General features: G+C 54.2%; 8 protein-coding genes across 8 annotated transcripts; 5 read left to right on the top strand and 3 right to left on the bottom strand.

Annotated features, from left to right (window-relative positions):
- Positions 1-2,197: 2,197 nt before the first annotated feature.
- BDP81DRAFT_410068 (uncharacterized protein) lies at positions 2,198-3,098 on the top strand (the record flags this gene model as incomplete). The annotated part of the gene is made up of 3 exons (XM_060589101.1): positions 2,198-2,481; positions 2,575-2,705; positions 2,760-3,098. The coding sequence occupies 3 exons, from the start codon at positions 2,198-2,200 to the stop codon at positions 2,828-2,830; spliced, it is 486 nt and encodes a 161-aa protein (XP_060440146.1). The 3' UTR covers positions 2,831-3,098.
- Positions 3,099-3,349: 251 nt separating this feature from the next.
- Positions 3,350-5,381, bottom strand: BDP81DRAFT_330672 (C6 zinc finger protein; the record flags this gene model as incomplete). The annotated part of the gene is made up of 2 exons (XM_060585434.1): positions 3,350-5,159; positions 5,287-5,381. The coding sequence occupies 2 exons, from the start codon at positions 5,379-5,381 to the stop codon at positions 3,350-3,352; spliced, it is 1,905 nt and encodes a 634-aa protein (XP_060440145.1).
- A 2,187-nt stretch (positions 5,382-7,568) lies between these two features.
- BDP81DRAFT_453775 (beta-lactamase) lies at positions 7,569-9,369 on the top strand (the record flags this gene model as incomplete). Its single annotated transcript, XM_060592863.1, has 3 exons — positions 7,569-8,079; positions 8,128-8,247; positions 8,303-9,369. The coding sequence occupies 3 exons, from the start codon at positions 7,569-7,571 to the stop codon at positions 9,367-9,369; spliced, it is 1,698 nt and encodes a 565-aa protein (XP_060440144.1).
- A 420-nt stretch (positions 9,370-9,789) lies between these two features.
- On the bottom strand, positions 9,790-17,303 carry BDP81DRAFT_398678 (FAT domain-containing protein; the record flags this gene model as incomplete). Its single annotated transcript, XM_060588492.1, has 4 exons — positions 9,790-10,248; positions 10,312-17,015; positions 17,087-17,154; positions 17,239-17,303. 4 exons carry the CDS (start codon positions 17,301-17,303, stop codon positions 9,790-9,792), a joined length of 7,296 nt encoding a protein of 2,431 aa, XP_060440143.1.
- A 958-nt stretch (positions 17,304-18,261) lies between these two features.
- BDP81DRAFT_464724 (Rtf2 RING-finger-domain-containing protein) lies at positions 18,262-19,104 on the top strand (the record flags this gene model as incomplete). Its single annotated transcript, XM_060594183.1, has 1 exon — positions 18,262-19,104. The coding sequence occupies one exon, from the start codon at positions 18,262-18,264 to the stop codon at positions 19,102-19,104; it is 843 nt and encodes a 280-aa protein (XP_060440142.1).
- Positions 19,105-19,358: 254 nt separating this feature from the next.
- On the bottom strand, positions 19,359-21,289 carry BDP81DRAFT_398676 (glucosidase II beta subunit-like protein; the record flags this gene model as incomplete). The annotated part of the gene is made up of 3 exons (XM_060588491.1): positions 19,359-20,008; positions 20,066-21,010; positions 21,193-21,289. The coding sequence occupies 3 exons, from the start codon at positions 21,287-21,289 to the stop codon at positions 19,359-19,361; spliced, it is 1,692 nt and encodes a 563-aa protein (XP_060440141.1).
- A 610-nt stretch (positions 21,290-21,899) lies between these two features.
- Positions 21,900-23,036, top strand: BDP81DRAFT_330616 (uncharacterized protein; the record flags this gene model as incomplete). The annotated part of the gene is made up of 1 exon (XM_060585420.1): positions 21,900-23,036. One exon carries the CDS (start codon positions 21,900-21,902, stop codon positions 23,034-23,036), a length of 1,137 nt encoding a protein of 378 aa, XP_060440140.1.
- Positions 23,037-23,504: 468 nt separating this feature from the next.
- Positions 23,505-24,523, top strand: BDP81DRAFT_330615 (uncharacterized protein; the record flags this gene model as incomplete). Its single annotated transcript, XM_060585419.1, has 4 exons — positions 23,505-23,573; positions 23,634-23,846; positions 23,898-24,374; positions 24,425-24,523. The coding sequence occupies 4 exons, from the start codon at positions 23,505-23,507 to the stop codon at positions 24,521-24,523; spliced, it is 858 nt and encodes a 285-aa protein (XP_060440139.1).
- Between the last annotated feature and the right edge of the window lie 117 nt (positions 24,524-24,640).

Here is a 24,640-nt window from a genome sequence, read left to right as displayed (position 1 = left end):
AGTCGCTTGTGCATAAGGTCAAATGTGACTTTGTTGTTATTCTTGCTTACCATAGCAAGGTTAAGGGCCGCGTTAATTTTCGGGCCTTCGTAGTTGTTGGTGACGATAACGGCAACATTGTTATGCCAATCGAGTTTGGCGATCGCGACGTTGTTTCCAATGTGGATAGTGTCGTCGCTGACCTTGTAGCCCTGCTGACGGAGTGTGCCTTGACTCAGCAGGTTGACTGGGCAGTCAGGGCAGTACTGTACATCCTCAATTGACCAGTCGACCACCTTGTTGCTGTCATCTGGATCAACGGCAGTGAAGTAAACCGTGCCGTAACCAGCTGGCGATGCGTACTGACCGTTGGCGACTTCCATGGGTGGCAGTATTGCCTCGGTGAAGGAGGTGAACCAACTGAGGTTGTTGAAAGTGGTTCGCGAGCACCCGGAATCCAGGATAATGTCGTCACGGTTAATTCTGCCCGTTGCCATCGAAGTTGAGCACGGCAAGACTGTATGTCCCATTGTGTTCTGGTGGAGAACGTTCGGCGTAGCCTTGACCGCGACTGCCTTACCCTCCCGGCATTCGGAGGTACAAGTATGAGCAGCAGCTTTCTTGAGCAGGTTCTCACGGTACTTATGGTTGGACGGGATGAGGTCGGGATGGGCGACCCAGCAAGAGGTAGTCGCATGTTTCTTGCCGCAGTGTTGGCAGTCAGGACCATTGTAGTTGTTGTTAGGTCGCTGATTGTTGTTTGAGGTGTTACCGGAGGCCTTGTTGTTGCCGTTGCTGTTGTTTCCAACGGCGACGTAGCCCTTCGCGGCATTGAGTGAAGCAGTCCTTTCGGCATTGGCCTTGAATGTGAGATCGCGTGTGAGATCTTCAAGGGTCTTGGTGTTGTCCTCGACGTACTTGTCGTAAAGTGCTGGATATTCTTGTTGGCATCCGTTGAGTAGGATGAACATGGCTTTCTTGTGCCAAGAGGGGACCAGCTCATCGATACGACGAATGAGATACTGGCCGCGCTGGAGATACTTATGGGTATCTGAGAAGTCCTTGCGCTTGAGGTTGCAGAGCTCTCGAACGAGCTCGGCGACGGCATCCTCTGAAATCTTGGGGATGATGGTCTTCAATTTGTTCATGAGAAGGAAGGGGTTGCGGTCAGCCGTCTTGATGTCGTATCCATCAGCGAGGAGACGATCGAGGACTTTGCTGATTGATGCGATGATGATGCCGTACGTTTCAATGCGCTGGCTCTTCCAAGTAGTGAAGGCCACAGCCTGCGCTGGAGTGATAGGATCATCGCGATGGGGTTGAGAGACGTCTTCATCGACGTACTTCTCGTAATCGAGAGTCTCAAGGGTGAGATGCAGTACTGCGTACCATTGGTCCCAATTTTCTTCTCCCTTGAGGTCGGGCACCTCCCAGCGGGCGCGGTTGCCAGCCATGATGACGATGGAGGTGAAAGATTCGTGATAGTGTGTGTATAGGTGTAGACGGCCTGTACGGTCGCGTCTGTTATTGTTTTTTTGAGGAATCTGTACCTCTGCCGTTGCCAGTCGCGACGCCGCGATCTCTGGTCGACAGATTAGTAACTGCTCAATTGAACGGGCTCTACGCAGAGCTGGGCGATCAATTCATATGGGGTAAAAAGAAAAAGAGTCAACGCTGGGCTCTCATAACCTGTGGAGGCAATACTACTGTATTGGATCTGATGATGATGATAGGAAAAGCTGAGCGCTGGCTGGGCTGGATATCTGGGCAAGGTGTAGGTGGGGCAGCTCCGAGATGTGAAGGAGCTGCCTCACGTGACCCACCTGCACCTGCCACACCTTCACATGAAGACTGCTGGTCTCCCTTGGGGGGCAGGTAGGGGTGCGTGAAAGCGGGCAAAGTGTCACTAGAGAACAGGCTCTCTTTCAGAGATGTAGTACTGTAAAGACAAAGTTTGTATCCAAACACCGTAACCAACAAACTCGTCCGATTCCGACATTGTACTTACGATATCCCTTGTATCTTGGTGCAACGGCCTGCCTGTGAAGTCCCCTGGCTTATGTGTCTGAAAAGCTGAAGGGAGCCCGAGTACCTCAATGAGACTTATAAAGAAGTCGATGGTGACTTCTCCCGGATAATCTTTTGGCATTCACTCTTTCAGTCCTAATTCCTCAGTATATACCTACGATCGAGTAAATCCTTCACAAAAACCGCCATCATGAAGTCAGCCATCATCGCCGCCCTCCTTTCCATCTGCCTCTTCGCAACCCACATTGTAGGCTCAGCCCTGGCACCCCGCGCCGCCTTGGACCGAAAATGCCCTCTCGAGTCCGATTGCATGGAAAAGCTCTGTGAAAATTTCAGCTTCATAGAAACCAAAGAAAAGGACCCGTTCTACCTCGTTGCCCAGTGCAAGAACAAGAAAGGCAGATACGTTTACACCAAGCTCGATCTCAAGAAGTGCATCGCCAATTGGGATGGCAACCTGGAATGGGCACCAAGGTATGAGTTTCTCTTGGATGATACCCCGCAACAGCTGTAGTCGGTCATCGTAAGAATAATCAAGACCTAAGCTAACGCGGGATCTTCTCATAGAGGTGGTTTCAGGTGTGGTGCATGCGACGTCTTTCAGGAATCTCCAGACTCATACGTCGGCCTGAGATGCGGGGAGTGCAAGCCACGTATCTTCTGGCTAGAGGGATACAAGTCGCCTTCCATCAATCTCTGCAAGTAAACAATTGCATGGTTTTTGATTATTGTCTTGCTGACTGGCGTTGTAGCTCAGGGGATTTGGGTCAGCCAGGAGGGCGCCCTCAGCTGCTACGACATGAATGGCGAGTGGTATGTGTAACTACAGACTTGACTGGCGAGTTTCTAGATGCGTCGAATCTGGTTGGAGCTCCTGAGACAAGAACAAGCGACACTTCGTAGAACGGAACTTTGCCTAAGGTTCCATGGATGATTAGGGCTTTACATTCTTTGTAATAATTGCGTACGACACCGTCGCAAATTCATATTTGTGTGTTGGCATCTCATCTAAAGAGGATGAGGCGTTGATCTATCATCAAAATCTAATATTAAGTAAGAACTTTCGAACCATGGCTGAGAGTGAATCAGGGGGGAAGCCAACCAGCCCCTTGCTGCTTGTGTATTCCATTTCTTTCAGGGGTCGACACGTGTTCCAATTACCTTCTGACATGCTTGCAAATACTTTCATTATTGCCGCGATTTCATTCAAGGTATATACTCTAAGCTCTTGATCATATGTACGCTATCCTCAACGCGACGCTCGATTCTCGAACCCAAAAATAAATGAACAACTATCTGGACAACCTAAGTAGACTCGTTACAACAAGCTAGAATCCAAGCTTCATCTTGAGATGAACTCTTTGGTAACTTTCCAGTTCGCCGCCCCAGCCTCTTCGGGGTCCATGAATATCGTCACCCAGCTGCCTCGTCTCTGCTCATTGTCGATCAACGCATTCTTGATCCTCGCATGCTCAGGGAGGCCAAAGGGCGGCTCGAGTTGATAGGCGCCAAAATTACCGATGCTACCGGAAGATGGCGTTGATCCCGCGGAAACGGACCCGGGCGTTAAATTGTTGTCCAGCATCAGATCGTTGACGAGAATCCTCGTCCTCTCATACTCCTCATTCTGTTGGGAATTTATGACTTTGGGAAGTCCAGGATATTGGAATCGAGGCACGGGATAGTCGCACTCCATCCCGGATTCCATCTCCGCCGGGAAGAGGCCGGTTGGCACCCCATCAGACTCCTCCCAAGACGCCGTGTCCCACCCAGCTGTGATATCAAACGCCTCCTCACGGTAACGAGCCGCCTCCTCTTCAATGTTTATGCAGCGCTTGCCGATTTCAGCCAACATCTGGGCATCCCACAGGTTCTCCCTCCGATTTGTCACGGTGTCTTGCTTGAGTAGATTTACGGCAGCTCGCCGCAGCATTGGGTGCCGACATTTGATGCTAACATAGTAGAGCGGCGGGATGACCTCAGTATCGAAAACGAATTTGGGCATTGACCTGGCGGCCTCGGAAGGGTCGCGGACCGCCTTGCGTGTGGCTTGAACAAACTCCGTAGAGTTGCTAACAATGGACGCAAAGGCCGTGGTGTGCATATCAAAAGCAATCTCCTTGGGGTCCATGGCCGTACTAATTGCAATCCTGGCTGCATGATAATACACCATGCACAACTTTCGTTTACTCAGGTTGTCGTCGGTACCGGTGGCCGAGACCACGACAAACGCAATGTGCCATCGTGATAGCCGAGCGAGAAAGTCGTCTTGTTCGTGAGCCAAGTCCAGCAGTGTCGGGTCGTTTGGCTGGCAGGAGTATACGGCCCTCTTCGCTTGTGACGTGAATCTCAAGCCGTCATCGATGAGTTCGTATAATGAAACTTCGGCCTCGTCCACGGATGCAAAGTATAGATTTGTGGCCGGGCTCGCTTGGAGGGTGGCGGGTATGGCGGCGGGGAAGCTCCCAAAGAGAAAAGATGCGAGGCCAAGTCGGCTATAGATGGGCACGAAATGCTTCTTAATCATATCCACATCAGCAGAGGGCTCAAGCTGCGAGAGAATGGTGCGGCCTTGGTTGATGTGCACCTGGGATGCGCCCTCGTCGCCAAGCATGAATTCGATGCATATGAACAGCAGGCATGCTAACAGCGGAACGGTGGCCGGTGATGATGCTGTTGGTTTCCATTCCTGAAGACACTTCAGGGCCTTGCCGTATTGTTCCGCTGCAAAAGTGTTGGTGAGTACGCGAGGGCCGTTTACTTCTCCAGTATTGGAATCCGAATTTGAGGGCAGCGCGAGTGTTTCATGGAGACTGCTGATGGCGAGAACGGCATGGCGAATGGCAGGCTCGGCATGACAAAAGTGCGGTACCAATTTCTTCCACAGAGTCGAGGCAACTCCATCGCTAAAGATGGATGGGGCGGAGAAGTTGCGGTAAAAGTCAAAGGCTCGCTGTTCTCTGGAGCCGCCGGCCCAGTCCGCAAAGGCTGAGACTGCCGGGCTCAAGCGCGAGTTGCTGTCGTCGGAGCCGGGGCTGCCATCGTTGCTACTCCCCGACCTGGGAGACGGTAGGTATCCGTCACATTTCCTGCCTGTCTTGGTGCATCGAAGACATGCGGGTTTGGTCTCGTCACATTTGACTTTGCGGATCCTAGATGTTGGGACGACGGGTTAGCAAGAAAGGTGGAGAGAGATGAGATGAAGTGAGATGAAAGCATAGGGCTGGAGATGGGATGGCAGATGTAGTGATGGGATTGATAGGGAGGCTCGGACTCAACTTGCAGGTCACACAACCAGTCCGAACTTTCTTGGTGCCCTTCCGGCCTGAGGGGACCTGCAATGACGGCGGCGGCGTGCTTGCTGGGTCTGTCATTTGCGGGTCGTCTGGCATGTTCATGATGCCGAGCTCCCGTAGGCCCGTCGGGTCAGAGGTAGGGTTGAACAAGTAGATAGCACTGTATGTTTCTGGGCTTCAGGGCTGGCACGGCTGGTGCCAGGTTGTTGGAACGGCGTTGGGACTTTGGTGTTGTTGGTCTGGAGTATTCTGTCTGGATCCGAGATGTCAAGTCCGAGTCCAGCAATCACGACCAAGGTTTCCTTTAGTGTATTGTGGTGAAACTTGCGACCTTTGTATCTCGTACTGCGAGAAGTAGTCTTTGGAATCAATTGACGACGAAGACACCATGCAAGGAGCTAGGTCTACAGCGGATGATGATGAGCGGTATCCGTATCCGTAGAAAATCCACTCTCTGGCGATTCAAGTTGATGGAAGCGAGATTCCCGCCCAAGCCGAGGTGTAACAGGGTAGTAAGTAAAGTAAGGTAGATACGGATCGGAGACGGTACTATGTCGAGCCAAGCTTCCCAATTTGTAGGGACAATCCCGTCGGATTCCCATGAATTCTCGAACGAGAGCTCAGAGAATGTCTCTGCCTAGAGGTATGGTGACGGTCGCGACATGGGGATAGCGGATACAAATCGAGGGCCGGCAAGGTGAGGTGGCTCTCTTGGTAATCTGGGTACGGAATACGAATGTTCTGGCGCTGGTTAAGGTAACGTAGTCTGTATCCGTGGGAACTCCAAGGATAGTTCGGTTAGTCTCCTTTCAAATGTCAGCCCTGTCACTGCCCCAGCTGCATGGCCGCGTCCCATCGTGGTGAGATGCGCATGAGGTGAGATGCGCATGAGGTGAGATGCGCATGAGGTGAGGTTGTCCAAGGTAGGTAAGGTAAGGTGAGGTAAGGTAAGGTATCCGTGAAATGCGCCGACTGCACTGCATTTGGCGGACCAGGGTGAGGAGCGAAATGGAAGGAAGCGGCTCAGCCCAGAATTCCAGACTGCAGCTCCCCGTAGTGTTGCGTTGCGTTGCACCTTCCATGTGAATGCGCCGTAGCTGTGCAGGGGAAGGAGCGCAGCAGGCACGGCAGGGCGCACCTGCTCATTACTGAGTTCTCAGTTCGAATGGGAAGGGGCCAAGGCTCACGGGCCACAACGGTGCATGTTCCACTAAAACGGGGCTAAGTCACGGGGCTGCGCGTCGTTGATTCGTCCCAGATCTCGGACTACGGTCCCGAGCGAACCAATCGCTGAGCTTTGGTGGGGCTCCGAGCCGGCTCCCGCAGGATCCTTTCGGTTCAGCGGTTCGCACCCGTTGATCCCGTTCCCTACGGCCTTGTTTCTCATCGGTTAATACCCATCACAACCAGCTTCAAGGTAGGTATCCGTACAGAGTATTTATGATTCCATACCTTACAGAATACCCATGAACGAACCCAGATGATTTCACGACACGAAGCCCAGGCCCTGTCATTTCATCATCCATCACCGGCAAACATCGGCCAAGCCATCGTCTGACTGGCTCAATGACCCTGTTCCTTGCTGCCTTGACGCCCTCTCCATTCTTCAGCCCAGACGGTAAGGTAGAACCCAGATGAACGGGTCTCTTCCCGGTTCCCTCCCGGTCTCTGCATTGCCCTACGGGCCTACAGCCTTTTTGCCGCGTATCAATTCCCCCGTCATCCCAGCTCTCACTCACTTGCGGCAGGGGTTCATCGATTGGGAGGCTGGAGGTTGGTGGCTGAGCACAGGCAGCACAGAACAATAGAATTAACCTTAATTTGACCAAGACCATGCCATATAACAAGCTGCCGCCTCTGCCCCTTCCCCGCTAGTATAGCGTCTGTCTAGCATGTCTGCTCATCCTTCCAGACGCTATGGCTTTGATCGTCTGTCAGACAAGCCCTGATTGGTGATGCCGGACTTTGAGAGACTCTGTCCCGAGCTTTCTGATGGCTCGACGTGTGTTGCTGGAGCTTCATGTCGCGCGTTGTCGTGGCTTAGTCTTCATCATAGTGTCAGACCCAGAAATAGCTTCCTTCCAGGTATTCGCAGGGCGAGATACTCGGAGAGTCTCAACAGGGCTCTTTGTCTTGTAGAAACGATATAATTCAGTCTGGATATGCCACTTGGAGAAAGTCTTCCACTCAACAATACAACTCAAGTTCTAGAGTCTCACTAGTGTATCATTTCACATTCATCACCGTAATTGAGCATCTATCGAGATGGTTCCCAACACCTCCCTCCTTGCCTTCACGGCAGCCTCTCTAATCACTCTCTCCCAGGCGAACCCGTGCCCACCATTAGGACCAACGTTACCCTCCACCAAAGCACCAAGCAACTCGACAATAGTACGACAAACCATTCTTAAGATCCAAGAAGGCCTCGTTAACTTCACCTCCGCCCTAAACTATACCGCAGTCTCCATTGGCGTCAAATCCATACACGAAGATACGCCCCTATTCGACTGGCACTACACTCCTCCCGTCGCAGACAACCTTAGCGTTGCAAAAGTCGACATCGACACCGTCTACCGCGGAGGAAGCATCACGAAGGTCTTCACAACTCTCACAGCTCTGAAGAATTCACAGATCAAGGGGACGGATCCCGTTACCAAGTACCTACCGCAACTCAAGACCGACGCCGTGAAGAATGAAGGCCAGCTCAGCTTCATCCCTTGGGACAACATTACCATTGAGGACCTAGCTTCCCATGTTTCCGGACTGGGTGGTGACAGTAAGCTGCTCGTCGTACATCTCACTCGACTGCACTAATATCCTCAAGTCGCCACTGACCTCGCCGTCTTCCCCGGTGCCTGGGCATCAATGGGCCTCCCCCCCGTCTCCAACGACACCAAGCCGACCTGCTCCGGCCTCCTCGGCACCAAGCCCTGCTCAGGAAAAGGTAAAGCATCTTTCCCTATCTAAATTACCCACGGCAAGTCCCTAACAACATCCAGACCTCCTCCACGGCCTCAACGAGAAACCCCTCGTCTTCCGCCCCCACACAACCCCCGTCTACTCCAACATCGGCATCGCCCTCCTCGCCCTCGCAGTCGAAGCAGCATCCAACCAAACCTACGAAACCATCCTCACCGACACAATCCTCGCGCCTCTTGGCCTAACAAGAACCTCCATCTCCACCCCAGCAAAGGGCACAGGCTTCATCCCCCTCCAGGAACCAACTTGGGGCGGCGACCTTGGCGCCTACGCCGCCGCGGGGGGGATCTACACAAACACCCGGGACATGCTCACCTTCGGAACAGCAATCCTCTCAGACAAGGTCGGCATCGACACGGGCTCCTGGCTGAAGCCGCGCGGCTTCACCTCCTCGCGCGGCTACTCCATCGGCGCCCCCTGGGAGATCTGGACCACCTCCACACTCCTCGGCTCAGGCGTCCCTATCAGCATCTACACCAAATCAGGCGACCTCGGCTTATACACCAACGTCCTCCTTCTCATCCCCGACTACGACCTCGTCATCTCCATTCTCACCGCCGGCGCCGAAGCCGCAGGCACATTCCAGTTCCCCTCCCAAGTAATCTCCCCCGTCATCCAAGCCCTCATCCCGGCCCTAGAGAAAGCAAACAAGGAACACGCCACCACGTCCTTTGCAGGACAGTACACCGACGAGGAAACCAACTCGACACTAACGCTATCCATCGACGACGGTCCAGGTCTGTCTCTGACAAACTACACCGTCCGTGGCTTCGACGTACTCTCTCACATCCCCAGCTATGGCGTTGGCTCCAAGATCCAGGCCTTCAACGTCAGCGGCAGAGTCTACCCTACCAACATCAGAGAGGGCGACCAGTGGTCATGGCGCGCCGTGTACAAGAACCATGATGAGCCGGATGTCGGTGATAAAATCATATACCCCGACGGCGACTGTCAGACATGGGGCTTGATTGACCGCAAGACCTACAACTACCTTGCCTTGGACGACTTCACCATCACTATCGCAGAGGATGGGTCGGCCAAGAGTATTTCGCCGCGACCGTTTGGCGTCACCCTGAGAAAGGCGTAGTCGTGGCCATGAAGAAGGCGAGAATGGTGACCGGCGTTGACGTAACTTCACATGTACACACCTCAGACATCACTTAGATTCCACTTGTTACTTTGAATTACCCATTGATTGATTTTCTGTCTACCACGACGCCATGCCATGATACCTCGAGAAACAAAAGAGGCCCTCTGCAAAGTCCAGAATGTACTGCTAAAAGCCCTTAACCCTTGACCTGGTATACACTAACAAGACCAAAAAACGGAAACGCCTGGCAACATGCCAGGAAAGTTAAACACACATTGAAGAGAAATACCGCCCAACGCCGCCGCGGCCGCTCATATAAGCGAAACCCTTCCCACGAACCTAACGAGTTCGTTTCCTCATGAAAGCCCTTTGAATATCATCGGAGCTCAGTCGCCCGAAACCTGAACAACGTCAGGATTACCAGAAGCTGCACCATCCTATGTAGTGCTGGCAGAGGTTCTCCAACTTTGTCGCCTCCGTGATGAGCTTGTTGACCTGGTTGATCACATCAAGCTCCTCGTTCGGCTTGAAATCCTTGCCAGTCAACTTCTGAGAGACGCGATCCAGCACCTCGACGGCCCGAGCATTCTGGATTTCGGTGGGGTCTGGTCCGTTGTTGCCATTAACAACGCTGCCCTCATGAGCCATTGATGAGTTCGTTCTCGACCGGGAGCGCGCGACGGGTCCTCCGGGCATACCGGGATCTCCAGTGGCAAGCAACTCCGAAGGCGCCACGTCTGCGTCGAGGACAGAGGGGCGGCGGGCCCTGGCAGCTTGCGGACCAGCAAGCGAGGTTTCGCGTTCGGATCGGAAGTTCGGTCCCGCCGGACTGGCAGCATTAGTAAGGCGCCAGGTCAGGAGAGGATCGTGGATGAACTGCGAGGGCGATTAGCAAAAAGAATTATAAAAAAACCCCCCAGACTTGGAGAAGACACATACCGCTTCCAAGACAGCCATCACACTGTCCTTGTTGTCTCGCAAGACTCTCATGACATGCTCGCAGGTGATACGGAAGCTTCCCTCGATGTTGCTGACTTCCATGGCGTAAGTGAGCATGCGGGTCAGTCGGAACGGCACACGCTCTGGGTACTTCTCGCGTTTCATAGCCACTTCGAAGCAGTCGCCAAAGTCGATGTGAATAATCTTGCCCGTCACGCGATCGAGCATGAGGTTAGACGGATGACGGTCACCAAGACCGAGAATGTATCCAACCATCGACATGACGCCCAAAGAACGTGTGTAGTTGGTGCGGCGCTCCAGCCAAGCCTCTGAGCTCTTGCTCTTGAGCCACAGCACACGATAGAGATCCTGACCCGTCGTGTTGTCAAGGGCATACCCAAAGACTTCAACCTTCTGCATGAGAGTGAGGTTGTCGTAGTCTGGAGCCATCTGAAGCATGATGCGATGCTCGATATTAAGGAGAATCTTCCTGCTTTCACGATATTCCCTAATCAGAACGTGAAGGGTGTCGCTGTTGGGCACCCATCCCAGCAGACCCGAGTTTTGTGACAACGGGATGGCCGGGTAGCGTTGGATGTTCAAGTGACGCTTGTAACATTCAGAGTCGTTTGCCAACAAGGTATTGCACAGACCGAACAACTGCATAACTCGCTCGTCTTGGCGGATATCCTCGTGGCCCTTGAGCAAGAAGGCGTATGACACACCGTCGCTGCCGCTGATGTTGAGCTTGCGAGGCCTCTGCTTACTATTAATAACAGTGAAGGTGCCCTCAAACTCCATGATGCGGACAATTGGTTGACCACTGCGGTAGGTTCCGGGCACAGCGAGATCAAGATCCTTGGCGGCCAATAGCTTGGGCGAGCAGTATGGCAGCTCGAGAGTTGTAAGCTGGGGCAGTTGTCGTGAGATGCGCCGGAATACTTGATAGTAGAGATCCCAAGCCTGGTTGAGATCGTTGACGTCTCTGCTGGCCTCGTACTGGCGGCACCATTCGCGGGCCTCGGTGAGGTCTCTGCCAAAGGCTTGTGTGAAGGAGATCTCGCGAAGAGTCTCTGGGCCACGCTCGAGTTGATCATGGAGAGGCTCGAGGGTGGCGAACATGCCTTCAATGTTGTGGTCACCAAAGTACAGTCGCGATGCCTCCTCAAGACCCTCATGCCACTGTTCATGCCAAAGAACCGCGACCCTGATAAGCTCGTGGCTGACAATGTCGGCTTGGGAAACGAGGTTGGCGCTGTGTTGACGCATACTATCCATAATCTGAGCAGCGGACCTCGAACGGCGGGTGTTTTGCGAAGATTTCATCGCTACCGTCAGCGGGTAGACCAGAGCCTGCGGATGGGCCCTACCAACATCCGCGAGGAGGCTATGAATCGACTGCTGAACTCGGCGTGTCGGCTGGTTGATTCGAGCGATGAGTTGGGGAATGACTTCCAGCCAGGTGTCGACGCTGACATTTGTAAATCCTTCAGTGACGGCAGCATTAACGTCGGCACTGGCACCATGCGTGAACCACAATGTCAGAAGGCGAAGCGTGTCTTGCAGAGAGCTTCCCGCAGACAGCGCGATTGACTTGAAGAAGCCTCTGACAGCCGGAACCACATGCTCGACAACCATGTGATCAGTTCTCTCGCCTCGGGTAGACAGGGCCTGGACAATCTCAAAGTTGGCCAGAGCCCAAGCGTGCCAAGCCTTGTACCAGCGCGGGTTGTACTTAGTAGCCTGCGAGTATGAAGTCAAGATATCCTGGACGTGCTCGTACTGCCAATTCTCCTTGTTCAGGTCGATGAGCCATTCACCTTGGCGCAGGTAGCACTTGGCCAACAGGACAGTCTGGTCGTAGAGCGCCTTCTGGGTCTGAGGGTTCATCAGACTAGGGTCGATCTGGTGAGGGAATCCGTAATCACTCGACAAGTCCATGCCGTTGGGAGCCTGGGCCGTAAGATGCGCCTTGGTCGCCTCGTATCGGTGGGCCGAGTCGTTTGTAAACTTGCGCAGACAGTAAAGAGTGCGCTCGGCAATGCCAGAAGTGCGGAACGCGGGCTGCTGACCGACTTCCCACTCGTACTTGAGCATGGCATAGATAACCTGCGACGGGATGTTTCGCGGCATGGTGGCATTCGGCTGCTGTCTCTCGTTCCAGTAAGGGATCAAGGTCTCCAGAGGAGCCTCGACACCAATGATCGACTTGAGAGACTTTTCAGCGAGGCCCATGCGACCAGATTTGCGGCAAAGGTTGGCAAACTTGATCCACATGTGCATGTTCTCGGTCGGCGTAATGACCAGGTTGCGAAGACGGAGCATCCTCTGCCATACCTCCACGTTGCGCTGACATCCCTTGAGTCTCGTCTCCCAGGTGCGCCGCATTGTCGCCTTCTTTTTATCGTCCGTCTGCTTGTAGACGATGAGCTCTTCCAGCTCGGCCAGCATCTGGACTCTGACCACGACCTGATACGCTCGATTGTACGACTCACTAACCAACGCACTAAGTTCGGTATCAAGTCCTTCTCGAGCTTGCTGCACGCAGTTGACAGCTTCCCTAAACTGGTTCCGGTGCAGAGCGAGAATAGCGCCAAAAAAGGAACGATCGGTGGAGTATCGCTTCATGGACTGCAAGTAGTTATCCATAGAATCCCACTTGCTGAGGCCCCATGCAGCGGCTGTTGCGAGAGGCGCGATGAGGCGCTGTACGTCTGGCGACGAGTTGGCCCAAGTTGTGCCTGCTATGCCAGCAAGAGCTTCCCACTCGCCGAGAGCGTGTAAACAACGCATTTTACCCATAATAATCTCGACGGGGACAGCCTTGTCTTCCGGGACTTCGGACTCGCGCTTCGAATAAAAGGCAAGGGCCTCCTCCCATCTCTCCAGCTTTTCGAACCACGTCTCTCTAAGTTGAATTCCCTCTTTGTAAAGCTGTGCTTTACGGAGAATACCGATGGCTGCGTCAGACTGCTGAAGTTGGTTGTTGATCACGATAAGAGCTTCAACCGCACCACTGCTCTGGTCCTGCAAGAACTCCAACTCCTTGTAGTGAAGGGCCTTGGCGTAGGCGTGGCAACGAGCGGCCTCCCGACCGAGAACTCTAATATCGATGGGCAGGGCCTTGTCGTCGTGTTCCATAAACTCGGCGAGGTTGAGCAGGAGGCCGAGCAGATCAGGGGGTACGTTCTCGGACTTGATGGCGCTCTCGATATTCTGAATCAACTCGTCTTGGAACTGTTCGTAAAGCTCGCTCCAGCAGGACACGAAGGCAGAGTTGAACAGCTCGCGGGCCAGCGGAAGGTAAGAGCTGGCGAGTGCGGCACACGCACGAAGCGCGTGGTTGGGTGATTCGGTGAGCAAGGTCGTGGAGAACCTACGAAGCCATTCCTGCCAATCCTCCTTGGTTGACTTACCCTTCGTATCCCACGCCTGCTTGAGATGAATGGCATTCATCTCCAACTTCTTTGCACCCAGATCCGCAAACGCTGCCTGGTCATCGACCCGGTCGACAAAACGGTCTCCGCCGCCGAGATCTTGCGGGAGCACCTCGCCCTTTTGGAGCTTGTTGACGAGCAAGTCATAGTTCTGGTGCTGAATCTGGTGCAGCGCGAGAACCTTGTTGACAGTGCCCATGAAATGAAGATAGTCTTTGCCGAGCTGTTGAATCAAAGCGCACAACGTGTCGAGAGCGGCGACCCTCAAGGCGATATCCCCGCTGCCAAGAATTCGGGTGAGGGGATGGATAATCTTCGCGGCGTAGTCGTTTAGGTTGACCTGATACGTAATCTTGCCAATCGTCTCGATCGCTTGCTTCCTCAACGGAGGGGGCTGCCCTTGCTTCTCGAATGTCCTAACAATAACGGGAATGATCAAGTGCATGTACTCCTCGGCGCTTGACCCGAATACCAGAAAGGCGTGAAGGACCTTTTCAGAAGGCGTGCGCCGCGTGGTGGTATCCTTCTCCAGTACGCCAAGCATGAGAGGCAGTAAGCCGGCGAGGTAAATCTTGAACTCGCCCTCCAAAGAACGAGAGATGGCCTCCACCAGGCTCATGATGGTCGACTGCAGGTTGGTTGTGGTGTTCCAGAACTCCTGGCAAATCTCGACGATCTCAGGCAAGAAGTTGCGGATGTGTTGTCGGACGATGGACACCAGAGTAGCCAGCTGGCTGAAGTACGAATCCAGACGAGTCTTGTCTGCAGCCCGAATCACACCGAGGAAGGCCGGAATGATTCGGTCGAGGAAGGATACACACTCCAAGCCAAGGGTGCGGAAGATGTTCATGATTGCCTCAATGACGGATGCATGATGATTCGAGAGGGAGTTGTCCTTGAGGATCTGCAGGAGAGCGTTGATGACAACTGTCGGGAAGTACTCCTTGCTGGATGGGGTGAGGCCAGTCATCATGAGAGAAATGTCCGTCATTTGCGTGGTCTCGACACGTCTCTGGGCATCCGGCCGACGCTGTTCCACTTGCTGGTACTTGTAGGGGTCCAAAGCTCCCAGGATACCCATCAGCTTGATGGTCTCCTGTCGAAGAGGTCCGCGTTGGCCTTCGGTACGAATGATGCCTTGGAGAAGCTCCAGAAGCTGCGGGTATTCCAGATAAGGCTCAATGACATATCCAGAGTTGCTAGCCAGCTGGCCGAGGGCGTGCAATGCAGCCTCGCGCTTGTTGTTTGAGCTCTGGTCTTGCAAGGCTTCAATGATGAGGGGCATGAGCTTGTCCTTGTATGGCAACACTTCCTCTCCTCCGACAGTGGCAAGCTCGCCAATGGCCCTGAGAATTGTTGCAGCCACAGCAGCACTGGGGTCGTTGGCCTTGGGCAAGAGGACGGACATCATTGGGTCAACGTATGGCTTGACCAATCCTTGAGCGTTTTGGACTAATAAGCTAAGTAGCTTGGCACTTTCCTCCTTGTTCCTCGCAACATCAGAGAACTCAAGCTCAGTGAGAAGCTGGATAAGAGTCTTGCGCAAAGAGGGGATGACGTATGCCGGATTGTATCGGGCAAGACGACCAATAATCGAGATTGCAACCTCTCTGATGGCAAAGACTTCATCGTTCAGGGCAAAGAACAAGGTGCGGATGTTCTCTGCCTTGGCCAGATGCCTATCGAAGCGCTCATCGAGGGCTGCAAGAACTGTCCGTCTGATATTCGGCTCAGGATCCGACACGCCCACAGTAAGCAGTCTCTCTATAACATCGCCAACAACTTGGAGCGCGTGATAACTAGTCTGGTTGACAATGGGGTCGCGCACGTAAAGCTGGCAACAAGTGAGAGCGGCGGCCTCTCTTGTCTCTGGATCTTCATCCTCAACGTACTTCACAGCAACATCACGGACGAACTCATTGAGGACGTGTCCCGTGAAGTCAAAGCTGCCAAGGGTGTTGAGTGCAAGCTTGACCTCTGCTTTGCGATGCTCATAGGCCAGAGGATCCTTTGAATCCTTGGGAACAGCGGGCACAGCTGTAAGAGTGTTTGGGTGAGGGGCTCCCAGGGGCTTGAAGGGTTCTCCACAAAGGACCATGCTGAGCATATCGAGCAATCGGTTCTGGATGGTATCCTTGGCCGGCGGGATGTAGAAAGCCATATCGACGAGGGCCTGTGTCAGTTTTGGTGTCAGGTCGCATTCGAAGATTGGGTCGAGGAGAGCCTCCATGTATTTGCTGAGGGTCTGGCCAACGGCAACGGCGAGGCGACTTATGCACTCAAACACTGCGTCTACCGAGCCTCTCTTGCGAGCTGCCAGGCTGAGCCCTTCTCTGACGTGGGTCATAACACCGTCGAGATACGGGGCGATGGCGCTCTTGACCGAATTCGCGATGTTGCCAATAGCAAGGAACGCGTCGTTCCTCTCCTTGTCCTTTTTCAGCATACCAGAGAGGTACACCATGAACTTGTGGAGGTAACTCCGGTCAAACTCTGCAGGAGAGTAGCTCGCGAGATCGGGAATGAGGAGGACGACGGTCTTCCGAATGGTGACGTCGCGGTGGTCCTTGTAGCGCAGGACGATTTCGCAGGCTTCGGGGTAGTGATCCTGCATGAACATGCCGCCTTGTTCCAGAAGCTCCTTCAACATAAGAAGAGAGGCGTGGATGTACTCGACGGTGCCGTGCTGAAGCCCGCGCATAAGTTCGGCGTAAGCCTTCTCCATCCACGTCTGCTTGAGTTCCTGGTCTCGCTCTCTAATGATCCGGAAACATGCGGCGACGGTTTCTGCAGAGGTGGCGCGGATGAGGTGGCGGTTGTCTCTCAAGCTGTTCCAGATGAGGTCCAACACCAGGCCGACGTAGTTGTACATGAGTGTGGGTGCCTGTCTGGCAAGCTCGCGCAAGACAAGAGCGGCACTGTATCGGCGTTCCTCGACTCTTTCGCTCTGCAGCCATTCGAGGGCCATCTGGGTTTCGGACTCGACCAGCTCGCTTATCATAGAACCGCCTGGTCGGCACATTTTGCCCAGAGCGATCGCGGCGGCCTGCATGGGGTTGATATCCTTCCCGCGCAAGATGGTTTTGAGGTTCTGGTTGAAGCGAGCAAACATTTTTGTCGATTGCTCGGAGACTTCAATGTCGACGAGGGCATCGAGGGCGTAGACGCCGCCCAGACGTTCGGAGGAGTCATTTCCATGGGAAATGAGCTGGGTGATCTTGTTGTTGACCTGACCGTAGATGGTGTTGAATTGGTCGAGGGGGAGGTCTGCAAAGGTGGGCTGTCAGCTTGCTGTCGCGCAAATGGCATGGTGCCCGAGAGGGCGATGGATGGCTTACCTCGATGACAGACTAGCACCAGCTCTCTAAGCTGCAGCGCTGCACGCTTCCTAACGTCGTCTGAAGACCTTGAAGCTGGTTAGTAGCTGCGCAAACGGAAATCGATGTTGACCTTGACTCGGCCTTCGAGGTGGCAGGGGGAGGGAAAATACCGAGACCTCAAGTCCCTGACAAGATTGTCAAGTCGCTCGAGGGCGATCTGCTGTTGGGTCGCCATGGCTCACTGGCTGGCGGACCCGAGCGTTCGAGTATCAGAATGGGAGAACCATCGACTAGGTATAGGAGGAATCGGATCGGGTCGAGGGTTTTGGGCAGGTCGTAGTGCTCGGCGCTCGTTGTTTGGTACTTGTTCGTAGTAGGTGATTGTCAACTGAGGAGTCGCGCAATGGAATGGTGCACAAAGAGGGGATTGCCAATGTGACAGCTGCATCAAAGCCCACCGTTTGTCGCGATGCGAAGTGGTGGAGGTGAAGGAGAAAGGGAAAGAAAGTGCTTTGGTTGCACAAATAAAGCGTGTGATGAAGGAGGTCTTTTGGGATGGAAGTGACGACTGGAGGTTCAAAAGATGAAGTGACCAGGCCAGGGCAGTCAGTCTGCAGTGACGGAAAGTGCGACACGGGAATGGAGGGTCAACCATGGGGGGAGCAACGGCGCAAGAACGGAAGGTACCTTGATGCACAGTTCCCACACTGTACTTCACTGCTTACTTCAGCTGCCCTAATTGGGCTTCGCCCCGCTATATTCCGCACTGTTCAGCGAGTCTCAGCCCCACCGTAACACACCCATTCCTAAACAAATGCCCCGAAGCTTCAGCGGCAGCAGCCTGCCATGGCCCAATTGGTGATGGCCATGGTGGGTTGCTGGCGACTCTCGGCTGACCTTCCCTCGGTTGCTACCCCTGTAGCTCCCCCATTCCTAATTCAATACCTGTAGCCTTATCTTATCGGTCCAGCGAGTGAAGTGCGCTTCCAGGCGTTTTCTGTCGCGACTTCTTGGATCAAGACACCACCTCGAGATTCAACATCACGACTCGCGCAACATCTACAGGAAGAAGCCGACCGCAAGACATTAGGCAGCGGAACCAATTTTTTTTAGGATCGCGATAACTACGGTATTCGATACTTTGACTTTCGCAGCCTTGTAATTCCATCATCCCACCTCGCTCGTTCTTCGCCATGGGTAACGATGGAGGATCCATTCCCAAACGCCGCGAGCTGGTCAAGGAATCCGCCCGCGCCCTCACCGTCAGCGAGCTAAAGGCAAATGCCCTCGAGTCCCTCGGTCACGCTTGGAGCAACGATCCGTTGTCAAATCAGCCCCTCGATAAAGAGAACATTGTGTCGGACTGGCGCGGCCGCCTCTACAATTACGAATCCATCCTCCAAGGCCTCATGCCATCCGACGACAGCGCCGAGTCGCCACCATCCAATCCCGAATCCCAAGAACTCACCTTTGCCTCCGTCGGCATCAAGTCGTTGCGCGATATTGTCAAACTCAAGTTTCACAAGCATACGTCACCAGGCACCAAGAAGGATATCTGGGTCTGCCCTATTTCTCTCAAGGAGCTCGGCCCTCAAGTCAAGTCCGTCTATCTGGTACCATGCGGGCATGTATTTGCCGAGGTGGCTATCAAGGAGATTCAAGAGTCAGCATGTCCCGAGTGCAGTGAGGAGTTCAAGAGCGAGAACGTGATACCCATTCTGCCAACAGAGGAGCGCGATCTCAAGAAAATGGTGCAAAGAATGGATGATTTGACCGCTGCAGGGCTTACACACGGCTTGAAGAAAGACAAGAAAGCTGGCGGCAAGAAGAAGCGCAAAGCAGAGGACGATGCCAAGGAAAATGGTAACGGCGACAAGCCCGAGAAGAAGAGGGCTACGGTTGATGCCAAGGCTGCAAAGAAGGAGAGCAAGACGAGCAATATCAACAACCCAATGGCTGCATCATTAACGGCCAAGGTCTTGGCTGAGCAAGAGGAGCTCAGCAGGCGGAGGAAGATGGCTTCGTCAAGAGGTTGATGTTGTCCCAGCCGGCAAATGTCAAGCTGTACTTTGAATGAAAAAAATGAAGATACCCCCTGCCCGGTTCCCATTCCTACCTTAGTTGCACACTCTACGCGAATCTGAGGCCACCAGTTGCAAGTACCGAAAAATGTGTTGGCCTTTCCTAATGCATCCTTTCTACTCGGTCTAAGGCAGACGAACCTGACGCCAAGCTAAGCAGACCCAGTGCTGAATTCTTCATAGACACCCGTTGCGTGCTGCCGCTGTCTTTACAGCTCATCCTTGCCCTTGGGCGCGGGAGGCTCAAGAAGCTCGTCGCAGGCGGCAGGAGTGCCCACCTCCATCTTGTAGACGCACTTCTCCGACTCCGTGACCTTCCACAGCTCCTCCGTCTCACTGCAGGCCAGCCAGACGTCGGTACGTCTCTGAGGGCCATTCCAGCAACCCTGACCGTTCTCGTACCGCATAACCATGCGCAGGCCCTTGCCGAGGCTCTTGCCATCGAGACGCTCCTCATCATCAGCCCTCTCCTTGTCGATGCGGACAAAGTTACCCATGTTAGTGTGACCGCCACCCTTCTTCGACTTCTGGTTGGTCTTGTCCATCCAGCAGAGTTCGTACTCGTACTCGCCAATCTCGGTGCTGACGCACTTGTCCCTCAAGATCCGGAAAATGTCATCGGTGCCGTAGTCCTTCTCCAGATCCTTCTGCTCAGTCTCCAGCTGGCGCTTCTTGTCCGACAGATCATTGTTGGCGGAGTTGAATGCCTCGCGGGCAGCCTTGACCAGGCGAGACTCGGCGCCGCCGTTGTTGTTATCAGCAATCAGGCCGTTCTCAATCATCCAGACTCTGAAAGACAAGAGCTTGCCGTGGATGAACTCGCGGATGCCCTCGGGGAGGTAGGCCTCGAAGTTGTAGACTGGGCAGGATTAGCCATGTTTCTTTACCATGAATGATGGTCAGGGGCTCCGCTTACGGATATCAGTGTCAGAGACGTCGTCCTCCTCAAACTCCTTCCAGTTGATGCCTGACGACTCGTCGTCCTCAACAAGGACCTCCTTGATGTCGGCCTCGAGGCCATCGGGCAGGGGATCGTTGGCAAGGTTGGCAGCGTAGTCCTCCCAGCCCTTGACGGCTCGCTTGACACCCTCATCGTTGAAGTTAGGGTTGTGCTCCTCCTTGAAGCGGCTGAGAATGCCCTCGAGCTCCTTGACCTTGCTCTGAAGCTCATCGCGGTGGGCAACGACATCCTCAAGGGTCTCGCGGAGCTCAGTGACACGGGTCTTGGCCAGGTTGAGCAGGGTGCCGAGCTTTCCGCCGGATCCCTCGCCCTTGACAATCTTGCCCTTCTCAGAACGCTCAATCTCGTGCAGCTTCTGCTCCAGCTCCTCCTTGCGGGTCTCGAGACCCGTGACCTCGTCCTTCAGGCTGGTCACCTTGGCCTCGACGCGGCGGCGGAGCTCTCTAGATTCCTTGGCCATCGTCTTGCGTCTCTTAGCAGCCTTATCGATGGCATCCTTGCGCGCGGACTCAACGCGACGGTACTCCTTTCCGATCTCGGCACACTTGTTGGCGCACTTGAGGCCTCCTACCTTGCTGTACTCCTCGCTTCCATCGCAGCAGATATCGTAGTCACAGTGGCCGTCGTTGACGAACATGAACGGCACATAGGCGCCAATATGACCTTCATTGGCGCACCAGAAGCCGGGGAGGGCATTGGAGGTATTGGTCGTGCCAGTCAAGGAGCCGGCGAAGGGCTGCTGAGGGGAGAGGGGGTCGAGGTGCGCGCAGGCAGCGGTGCCAGGCTCATCGGAACCGTCAGGACAGTCGCAGCTGTTGTCGTTGACCTGGCTGAAGCGGATTCTGATCTCGGGGTGGCCTATGCATTTGAAGGAGGGCTTGAGCTCGAAGAACTTGGCGACTGCAAGGAATCATGTTAGTGACAGATCGTGTCAAGACAAAGCTTTGGGCCAATTGATCAGGCAACAGAGGCGGAGAATCCAGACAAAGAGATGCAATGCCTTTGTTCTCGTGTGTAGTTGAAGCGGTTCAAATGCTCCGATTTTGTAAGACTTGGATGGCCTGCTGCCGACTGATACTCACATTCAGGACTAACACCTCTGGGCAAGCTAGCTGCAGCGACGGGGGCGGCAGCAGACACGAAGGTGCCCAAAAGCACCACGCCGTAGCTTTGACGCATCTTGATGGTGTTCAGGATATCGAAACGGTCATCAACCCGTATGCCTCGATTGTTGTTTTGGGATCTGTTGTAGTCTTGAAGCTATCCAGATTCAGTCCAAAGTGACAGACTGGAGGGTTGGAAAGGTGAGGTATTGTACCTTACGGAGAGGAAGGTACGGGGCTACGTCGTGGAACTTCCAGCTCACCCAAAACGCTTTAGGTGGGTTTTGGCTGACAGGGGTGTCGGAGCTGGCGACGGGCAGCTGCAGGGGCGGTCACGTGCAAGAGTCTTTTATCTTATCTTAGCATCTGTCCCACCAACTTTCATCACAGTGGACTTTGATTGGAGGTTGCTGTCAGATGGACCGGCGGAAGGTCACAGCTTTGAGGGAGGAGCACTGGGCACTGACAACCGGGAAAGAGCGGTACGTATCTATCCGCCAAAGAAAGGTACGTATCTACATACCCCTCCATCGCGGGGCACAACGACTTTGCTGCATTTTTGGGCACCTCGAATTTTCGCAGCAGTCCGGGTCCGTCTTGAAGATCGAAGCAAACGATTCTCGAAAGTTGGTCTCGACCACTACACAATCCTGCAACGTGTTTTCGATTCGAGCACACCCACCGACATGGCTTCTCCAAGCTCCTCCACCACGCCAGCAGCTCTGAATGCTCTGTCAGACACAGCTGTCGCCTTGATGCGGCAGTTGGAGGCTGTCCTCCAGAACATCAACAGTGGCAAAGACACCCCCCAGCGGTCTGATACCTCCTCCGTCGATGCCTTCGCCCTCGCCCGTGATTCAGCCTCGCTGATCAAGGCGCACTCGACCAAGATCTCCGTCCTCATTATCAACGAACCCTTCACACCCTCGGCCATCATCAAAGTCCTCCGAGAACTCGTTAGCGGCCCGATTCCCGGCATCGCCACTGCGGGCCAGGCTTGTGATGCAGACCGATACACCACCACTGTGCGGAAGGACTTGGCTTGGAAATGCTACACGGTATTAAAGGAGCTTCGGGGCCTGGTTGAAAAGATACCCAGGGATGGCAAGATTCTGTCAACAGCGCAAAAGTCAGGCTCCACGGGTACAGCTGGCAAGGGCAGCATGGCCGCCACCGGTGTCATTTGGTCGGCCTGCGACGATTTGGTGCAATTCTCCACCGGCGGTATCGGTGGCTGCTTCATCAAAAAGGTTGAAGAGTTCAGGGCGACACTAAAGGATGTCATGGAGGAGCTGAAGGAGTGGGGCGATGAGGAGCCGGAAGACGACGAAGACGACGACGACGACGACGATGATGCCGTGAACGAGGTGGACCACGACTCGGCCCTGGGCTCCATGATGCCCTCAACGCAGGAGATGATCGACGACATGATGTCGAACCAGGGGACGATTCCTCGCGACGACCCCGACAAGATCCGCGAGCGTCTTGAGTCTTGTCTGAAGCGCGTCCGGCTGACAACGCTACTCTACCAAGCCATCATCAAGCGACGGCTCAAGACACTACCCTCCCTTCCGGCCGAGACTTCTGATATCCCCAAGCGCCTTGACGAGTCGATGCGGGTCCTCAAGAAACTTCCGCACATGTTCGACGAGCTTGCCGGCGCATTCTACGAACTCTCACCTGACGAAATAGATCGAGTAATGAACCTGTGCTTCGATGAGATTGTTGGGCTTTCGGAGCTTTTGAAGACACCCTGGACTGGCGAAAGCGACGAGTTTTCTCAGTGGGTTGGCAAGTTCCAGGCTGAAATCAAGAAGGGCTGAGCCGCCTCGAATCAGCCTGCACACACCCAAACATGGGTCGTATTCAGATACATACGGGAGCTAGCGCGGCCTCGCTCTCCATCCGCCACATCCACGCGGGTGCAAACCTCCGTTGCATCCTACGATGGCCTGGTCAACGAGCATGAAACATGTTCACTTCGCCTTACTTTATAGCTGCGACAAGACTACGATTGGCCAGTTGACGCCAAGCTGACCGTCGGTCGCTGGTCGCGAGGGTGCTAACCTAAGACATGGTGACTTGGAGTCTTTGAGGGGAAACATCACCTGTTGGTGTGGGGGAACAGCGCGGTCACGAGAAGACGGCCAGTCATCCGTTGCTTTGTGTAAATATCGCACATGGCCTGCCAGCCAGCTGCCTGGTTACTGCACACCGTAGATACCACCTTTATAAAGTCGCTCGGTCCCTATAGCAGAGATGAATATCATAACCCAGATACGTACACAGAGATGGATTCGGAAAGGGGACCGGGCAATGCGCCAGGCGTGCCCAAGAGCGACCGTGGTCTCAGAATTGCAGTACGGTTCACTTCACTCCTGTTTCGTGCAAGGTGATTCTTTCGGACTGACGCCGTCTAGATTATTGCTGTGACTCTGAGCAGCAAGATTGCACACATTGCCACCGATATTTTGACCCTTCCATACAACCGATTTTATCAGCAAAACACCTTACTGCCAATATTAGCCATCGCTAGGGCCGTCGAAGATCGTGAATCCGATGAGGAGATATCGGCACAATTGAGGCGATGGCGGGATAGAAAGTTGAGTGAGTTTCAACTCGTCCAGGTTGCTGTACGTCTCCGATACCTTCACTTTGCTCGATTCTATACTCACCCCTTGCAGAGCACCTTGATCTCAGCCGCCGTCATCGGCTGCTTTTCCTGGCCGCCTCCCGACTCACTGCACTGGCTTAGCCCAGCCTTTTGGCACGCGAGCATTTCCTTCTCGCTCTTCGCTATCCTCCTCGCTGCTTCGGAGCAGTTCATCTTTCAGACGCTTCACCGATCTCCAACACCGCGCAACGTCGATAAGGACCTCGCCATGATCCTCTACATCCGTCGCAGCAGGGCCGTCGAGCCCATGCACTCACCCCTCGAGGAGGTGCCGCCCATCCCGCAGATCCGTGCCATCAAGATCAAGAAGAAGGGAGGATGGATCCCAAAAGAAATGCCGTTTGTAGAGGTTCGGTGGAACATGATATTCACGTGGCAGGCGCCAATGATGTTGATGGCCTACTCGGCCATTTGCTTCCTCGGCGGGTTGACGGTTTATGTTTGCGCGCCGTTGTATGACGGCCAGGGATGGGTTGGGGCAAGCAAGGTTTGCTCTCTCTGTCCGCTCTTGATCATGAACATCACTGACCGAACCAGGCTGCCGTGTTCTACCTCGTCAGCTTCTTTTTGTGCGGCATCACCTTTATCTGGTGCGCTTTATGGGCGTACCGGTTTGTCGACCTGGAGGATCCTTAGATACTTCGGCCCTCATGGCAGGTAACATCATGTAAGTTGAAAGGACTTGGGGTCAGATGCTGCAGGTACATCCGATGCAAGCCACGCCATCGCCGAATGACTCACGCCGTCCCTGAA

Source organism: Colletotrichum phormii (assembly GCF_030913505.1).
Source record: "Colletotrichum phormii strain CBS 102054 chromosome Unknown BDP81scaffold_25, whole genome shotgun sequence".
Lineage (NCBI taxonomy): Eukaryota > Fungi > Ascomycota > Sordariomycetes > Glomerellales > Glomerellaceae > Colletotrichum > Colletotrichum phormii.
This window is presented reverse-complemented; position numbering and strand designations above follow the sequence as displayed.